Genomic DNA, 7,279 nt, shown 5'->3' with positions numbered 1-7,279 from the left:
GCTGTTCCACGTTGGAATGGCGCCCGTAATGGGGTTTGGTGCGGGATGGGGTTTATGACAGCGTTATATGCCGCCCAATCTCTGTATGGCAAGTTTTTCCCTACCTGCCCTTTCGTACCGCCAAAGGGGGATTGTGTACAGCGTGATGCTGGAGGCACTGCTATGGAGGGACCACACAGAAGGTTATGGGGTGAGTTTATGGGGTTATGGGGTTATGGGTGGGATATGGGGTGAGATATGGGGTTATTAAGGGCCTGAAAAGAGTCATAGACTATTAGGGTTATTAGGGGTTTATTAGGGGATATTAGGCGGTATTGGGGGTTATTAGGGGGCTATTAGGGGTTATTAGGGGTTATTACGGGGGAATATAGGGTGAGATGATGGGGTTATGGGGGTTGAGATATGGGGGTATTAGGGGATATGGGGTGGAATATGGGTTATGGGGGTGAGATATGGGTATTAGCCAATTATTAGCCCATTAGTTAGGGGTTAATTAGGGGTTAATGTAGGGGGCTATGGGGTAGATATGGGGGTAATTAGGGGGATTTAGGGGATATTAGGGGTATGGGGTGAGATATGGGGTTATTTAAGGGTATTAGGGGGATATTAGGCGGGATTTAGGGTTTATTAGGGGTTTTATTAGGGGCTATCAGGGTTATTCAGGAGGTTTATTAGGGGTTTCTTAAGGGGATATTAAGGGGTAATTAGGGGATATGGGGTGAGATATGGGGGTATTAGGGGGGTATGGGGTGAGATATGGGGGTGTATGGGGTGAGATTGGGGTGAGCATATGGGTTTATTAGGGGTGGTATTTGGGGGTTTTAGGGGGATATTAGGGATTTTAGGGGTTATTAGGGTGGTATTAGGGGATATTAGTTGGGTATTAGGGGATATTAGGGGTTATTAGGGGATATTATGGGGTTATGGGGTGAGATATGGGGTTATTAGGGGGTATTAGGGGGATATTAGGGGGATATTAGGGATATTAGGGGATAATTAGGGTTAAAGGGAATTATGGGGTTATGGGGTGATATATGGGGTTATTAGTCGGGAATATTGAGGGGTTTATTAGGGTATTAGGTGGGCTATGGGGTGAAGCTATTGGTTATTAGGGGATATTAGGGGCTATTAGGGCTATGGGTGAGCTTATGTGGGGTATTAGGGGCTATTCAGGGGCTAATTACAGGGGGCTATGGGTGAGCTAATGGGGTTATAGGGGCTATTAGGGGTCTATAGGGGGCTATGGGGGTTGAGCATGGGGTTTATTAGGCGGGCTATTAGGGGCTTATTTGAGGGGGCTATGGGTGAGCTATGGGGTTAGTAGGGGCTATTAGGGGCTATTAGGGGGCTCTGGGTGATGCTATGGGTTATAGGGGCTATTAGGGGCTAATTAGGGGGCTATGGGGTGACGCTCATGGGGTTATTAGGGGCTTTAGGGGCTATTAGGGCTATGGGGTGAGCGGTATGTGGGGTTTATGTAGGGGCTATTAGGGGCTTATTAGGCGGGCTATGGGGTGGACTATGGGGTTATTAGGGGCCTATTAGGGGCTATTTTAGGCGGGTATGGGGTGAGCATGGGTTATTAGGGGCTATTAGGGGCTATGGGGGCCTATGGGTTGTGGCGCTATTGGGTATTAGGGGCTATTAGGGGTATTAGGGGGCTTATGGGGTGAGCTATGGGGTTATTAGGGGCATTGGGGCTATTAGGGGGCTACTGGCGGGTGTAGCTACTGTGGGTTATTAGGGGTCTATTAGGGCTATTAAGGGGCTAATGGGGTGAGCTATGGGGTTTATTGGGCTATTAGGGGCCTATTAGGGGGCTATGCGGGGTGAGCTTGGGTTATTAGGGGCTATTAGGGGGCTAATTAGGGGCTGTTCCGAACGTTGAATGGCGCCGTAATGGGGTTTGGTGGGAATGGGGTTTATGACAGCGTTATTAGTGGCCGCCCCAATCTCTTGTATTGGCAATTTTTCCTACGCTGCCGCTTCGTCCAAAAGGGGGGATGTGTAAACGTGTGCTGTGATGGCACTGGGTCTATTGGAGGGACCACTCAGAGGCTAATGGGTCTTGATATGGGTTATGGGGTGGGAATTAGCCCATTATTAGGGTTATTAGGGGTATCTAGGGGATATAGGGGTATTAGGGCGGATATGGAGTGAGCTAATGGGGTTATTAGGGGGATATGGGGTGAGATATGGGGTTTATTAGGGGTATTGGGGTTATTAGCCATTATTAGGGGTTAGTTAGGGGTTATTTAGGGGGTTGATGGGGGAAGATTATGGGGTTATTCACGCCCATTATTAAGCCATCTTAGGGGTATTAGGGGTTATTAGGGGTTATTAGGGGGTTTATGGGGTGAGATATGGGGTGAGATATTAGGGTTATTAGGGGATTATTAGAGGTTATTAGGGGATATTAGGGGGATATGGGGATATATGAGGTTATGGGGTGAGATATGGGTTATTAGGGGGATATAGGGTGAGATATGGGGTTTTAGGGGGTTATTAGGGGGTTTATTGAGGGGCTATTAAGGGGGTAATTAGGGGGTTATTAGGGGTTTATTAGGGGCTATGCGTGAGATATGGGGTTATTAGGGGGTATAATGGGGTGAGATATGGGTTATTAGGGGATATGGGGTGAGATATGGGGTTATTATGGGGTTATTAGGGGGTTATAGGGGTTAATTAGGGGTTATTAGGGGTTTATTAAGGGGGTTATGGGGTTGAGATATGGGGTTATTATGGGGATTGGGGGTTATTAGCCATTAATTGGGGTTATCTAGGGGTTATTAGGGGATATTAGGGGGCTATGGGGTGAGATATGGTTATTTACGTGGGTTTTAGGGGGATATTAGGTTGTTAATTAAGGAGTTATTTAGGGGATATTAGGGGTATAGGGGTTATTAGGGGGTTATGGGGGTGAGATAATGGGCTTATTAGGGGGATATAGGGTGAGTATAGGGTTATTAAGGGGATTATTAGGGTTATTAGGGGATATTATAGGGGGTTAATGGGGTGAGATATGGGTGGTAGTTAGGGGGTTATTAGGGGTTATTAGGGGATATTAAGGGGGTTATTTAGGGGGTATAGGGATTTAGGGGGGTAATGGGGTGATATATGGGGTTATTAGGTGGGATTATTAGGGGTTTATTAAGGGGCTATTAGGGGCTATAGGGGGCTACAAATGGGGGAGCTATGGGTTTATTAGGGGCTATTACGAGGCTATTAAGGCGGGCTATGGGGTGAGCTATGGGGTTACATTAGGGGTATTAGGGGCTATTAGGTGAGGCTATGGGGTAGCTATGGGGTTATTAGGGGCTATTAGGGGTATTAGGGGGCTATGGCTGAGCTATGGGGTTATTAGGGGCTATTAGGGGCCTATTGAGGGGGCTACTGGGGTGAGCTTGGGGTTATTAGCGGGCTATAGGGGCTTTAGGGGGCCTCATGGGGTGAGCTATGGGTTTAATTAGGGGCTATTAGGGGCTATTAGGGGCTGATGGGGTTGAGCTATGGGGTTTTAGGGCTATTGGGGCTACTTAGGGGCTGTTCACGTTGGAATGGCGCCGTCATATGGGTTTTGGTGCGGGACTGGGGTTTATGACAGCGTTTATTTAATGGCCGCCCCAATCTCTGTGTATGGGCAAGTTTTCCTACCTGCCCTTCGTACAAAGGGGGGTAATGTGTATCACGTGTGCTGTGAGGCACTGGGCTAATGGAGGGACCCACACATGAAGGTTATGGGGGAGTTATGGGGTTTATGGGGTGGATATGGGGTTATTAGGGGTAATGGGGTGAGATAGTGGGGTTATAGGGGGTTATGGGGTGAGATAATTGGGTATTAGGGGGCTAATGGGGTGAATTATGGGTTATTAGGGGGTTATGGGAACGTCTATACGGTGTGCTGTAGACTGGCTATGGAGGGACCCAACACAGAGGCTATGGGGTGAGTTATGGGGTTATGGGTGAGAATGGGTTATTAGGGCCTAAAAGGGCAAGGATATTTAGGTTATTAGGGGGTTTATTAGGGTTATTAGCCCATTTATTAGGGGTTATTAGGGGGTAATAAGGGGGTTATGGGGTGAGTATGGGGGTTATTAGGGGCTCATGGGGTGAAGATATGGGTTTCTTAAGGGGGCTATGGGGGTGAGAGTATGGGGTTATTAGGGGTTATGGACGTCTATACGTGTGCTGTGAAGGCACTGGGCTATTGGAGGGACCCCACAGAGGCATGGGGTGAGTTTATGGGGTGAGATATGGGGTGAGATATGGGGGTTATGGGGTTTTTGGGGTGAGATATGGGGGTTATGGGGTGAGATATGGGGTTATTAGGGGGATATAGGGTGGGAGGATATGGGGGTTATGGGGTGAGAATATGGGTTTGGGGTGGGATATGGGTTATTAGCCCATTATTAGCCCATTATTAAGGGGTTATTTAGGGGTATAGGGGGATATTAGGGGTTATTAGGGGGAATGGGGTGGAGATAATGGGGTTATTAGGGGGTACTTAGGGGGATAATGGGGTGAGATTATGGGGGTATTAAGGGGGATATGGGGTGAATATGGGGTTTGGGGTGAGATATGGGGTTATTGGGCTATGGGGTGAGATATGGGGTATAGGGGGCTATGGGGTGAGATATGAGGGTATTAGGGGGATATGGGGTGAGATATTAGGTTTATTAGGGGTTTATTAGTGGGTATTAGGGGATATTAGGGGTTATTAGGGGCTTTAGGGGCGTATTAGGGGCTAGGTGAGCTATGGGGTTATTAGGGGTATTTAGGGGCTATTAGGGGCTTATGGGGTGAGCTATGGGGTTATTAGGGGCTATTAGGGGGCTACTTAGGGGGGCTATGGGGTGGCTTATGGCCGCCCCAATCTCTTGTATGGCAAGTTTTCCTACCTGCCCTTCGTACCCCAAAGGGGGGATGTGTACACGTGTGCTGTGAGGCACTGGGCTGTGGAGGGACCCACACAGAGGTTATGGGGTGAGTTATTAGGGGTTTATTAGGGGATATTATGGGGTTATTAGCCCATTATTAGCCCATTATTAGGGGTTATTAGGGGGTTATTAGGGATTATTAGGGGGTTATTAGGGGTTATTAGCCCATTATTAGGGGTTATTAGGGGTTATTAGGGGGATATTAGGGGTTATTAGGGGGATATTAGGGGTTATTAGGGGGATATTAGGGGGATATTAGGGGTTATTAGGGGCTTATTAGGGGATATTAGGGGTTATTAGGGGGATATTAGGGGTTATTTGGGGTTTATTAGGGTTTATTAGGGGGAGATATGGGGTTATTAGGGGGTATTAGGGGATATGGGGTGAGATATGGGGTCATTAGGGGGCATTAGGGGGATTATTAGGGGTTATTAGAGTGTTATTAAGGGTAATTAGGGGGTTATGGGGTGAGATATGGGGTTATTAGCCCATTATTAGGGGTTATTAGGGAATTATTAGGGGTTATTAGAGTGTTATTAGGGGTTATTAGGGGGTTATGGGGTGGGATATGGGGTTATTAGCCCATTATTAGCCCATTATTAGGGGTTATTAGGGGTTATAGGGTGANTTATTAGGGGTTATTAGGGGGTTATGGGGTGAGATATGGGGTTATTAGCCCATTATTAGCCCATTATTAGGGGTTATTAGGGGGTTATGGGGTGAGATATGGGGTTATTAGGGGTTATTAGGGCCTAAAAGGGCAAGATATTAGGGTTATTAGGGGTTTATTAGGGGTTATTAGGGGTTATTAGGGGTTATTAGGGGGCTATGGGGTGAGATATGGGGTTATTAGGGGGCTATGGGGTGAGATATGGGGGCTATGGGGTGAGATATGGGGTTATTAGGGGGCTATGGGGTGAGATATGGGGTTATTAGGGGGCTATGGGGTGAGATATGGGGTTATTAGGGGGATAGGTGGTGAGATATGGGGGTATTAGCCCATTATTAGCCCATTATTAGGGGTTATTAGGGGGATATTAGGGGATATTAGGGGGTTATTAGGGGTTATTAGGGGGTTATTAGGGGTTATTAGGGGGTTATAGTGTAAGATATTAGGGTTATTAGTGTCTATAAGGGGTTATTAGGGGTTATTAGGGGATATTAGGGAATATTAGGGGTTATTAGGGGATATTAGGGGGTTATAGTGTAAGATATTAGGGTTATTAGCCCATTATTAGCCCATTATTTGGGGTTATTAGGGGTTATTAGGGGGTTATGGGGTGAGATATGGGGTTATTAGGGGATATTAGGGGTTATTAGGGATTTATTAGGGGATATTAGGGGATATTAAGGGTTTATTAGGGGTTATTAGTGTGTTATTAGGGGTTCATTAGGGCTTATTAGTGGTAATTATGGGTTATTAGTGTCTATTAGGGGTCTATTAGTGTCTATTAGGGGCCTATTAAGGCCTATTAAGGGCTATTAGGGGCCTATTAAGGGCCTATTAAGGCCTATTAAGGGCTATTAGGGGGCTATTAAGGCCTATTAAGGCCTATTAAGGCCTATTAAGGGCTATTAGGGCTTTATTAGGGCTTTATTAGTGTATTATTAGCGTTAATTAACGCCCATTATCCCCTATAGAGCCGGAAGTCCCGTTGCCGCCGTCGGATCGCAGCGCCACCTTGTGGTGCGCCGTGGGGTTGGCGCTGGGCATTGTGGGAATCGCCGCCGGCACCGCGCTCATCCTGCGCGCCGTCAGGCGCAATACCGGCAACGGCCGCCAGAGGGCGCTGCTGTAACGGCGGCCTATTGAGGCCCATTGGGTCCCATTGAGGCCCATTGAGACCCTGCTGCGACCCATAGAGCTGCATTGAACCCCATTGAGCTTCATTGAACCCCACTGATTCCCATTGACAGCCATTGAGTCCCATTGAGATCCATTGAACCCCATTGAGCTGCATTGAACCCCACTGAGGTCCATTGAGTCCCATTGAGATCCATTGAGACCCATTTAGATCCATTGAGACCCTGCTGCGACCCATAGAGATCCATTGAACCCCATTGAGCTGCATTGAGTCCCATTGAGCTGCATTGAACCCCATTATTGAGCTGCATTGAACCCCATTGAGACCCTGCTACGACCCATTGAGACCCATTGTGACCCATAGAGACCCATTGAGACCCACACCGACCCATAGAGACCCATTGAACCCCATTGATTCCCATTGACAGCCATTGAGTCCCATAGAGATCCATTGAGACCCGCTGAGCTGCATTGAACCCCGCTGCGACCCATTGAGACCCATTGAGATCCATTGAGACCCTGCTGCGACCCATAGAGA

General features: G+C 47.7%; 1 protein-coding gene across 1 annotated transcript in view; it reads left to right on the top strand.

Annotated features, from left to right (window-relative positions):
- LOC107307384 (HLA class II histocompatibility antigen, DR alpha chain-like) overlaps positions 1-7,008 on the top strand; it is a 36,568-nt gene extending 29,560 nt beyond the window's left edge. Inside the window, exons 5-6 of the mRNA XM_032441797.1 lie at positions 4,890-4,983; positions 6,579-7,008. Coding sequence (XP_032297688.1) covers positions 4,890-4,983; positions 6,579-6,750 — 266 coding nt within the window. The 3' untranslated portion in view covers positions 6,751-7,008. The remainder of the gene's footprint in view (positions 1-4,889; positions 4,984-6,578) is intronic.
- The last annotated feature ends 271 nt before the right edge of the window (positions 7,009-7,279 follow it).

The sequence above is a fragment of the Coturnix japonica genome, unplaced genomic scaffold (assembly GCF_001577835.2).
Source record: "Coturnix japonica isolate 7356 unplaced genomic scaffold, Coturnix japonica 2.1 chrUnrandom572, whole genome shotgun sequence".
Taxonomy (NCBI): Eukaryota; Metazoa; Chordata; class Aves; order Galliformes; family Phasianidae; genus Coturnix; species Coturnix japonica.
Note: the sequence above shows the minus strand (reverse complement) of the source record. Positions and strands in the feature narration are given on the sequence as shown.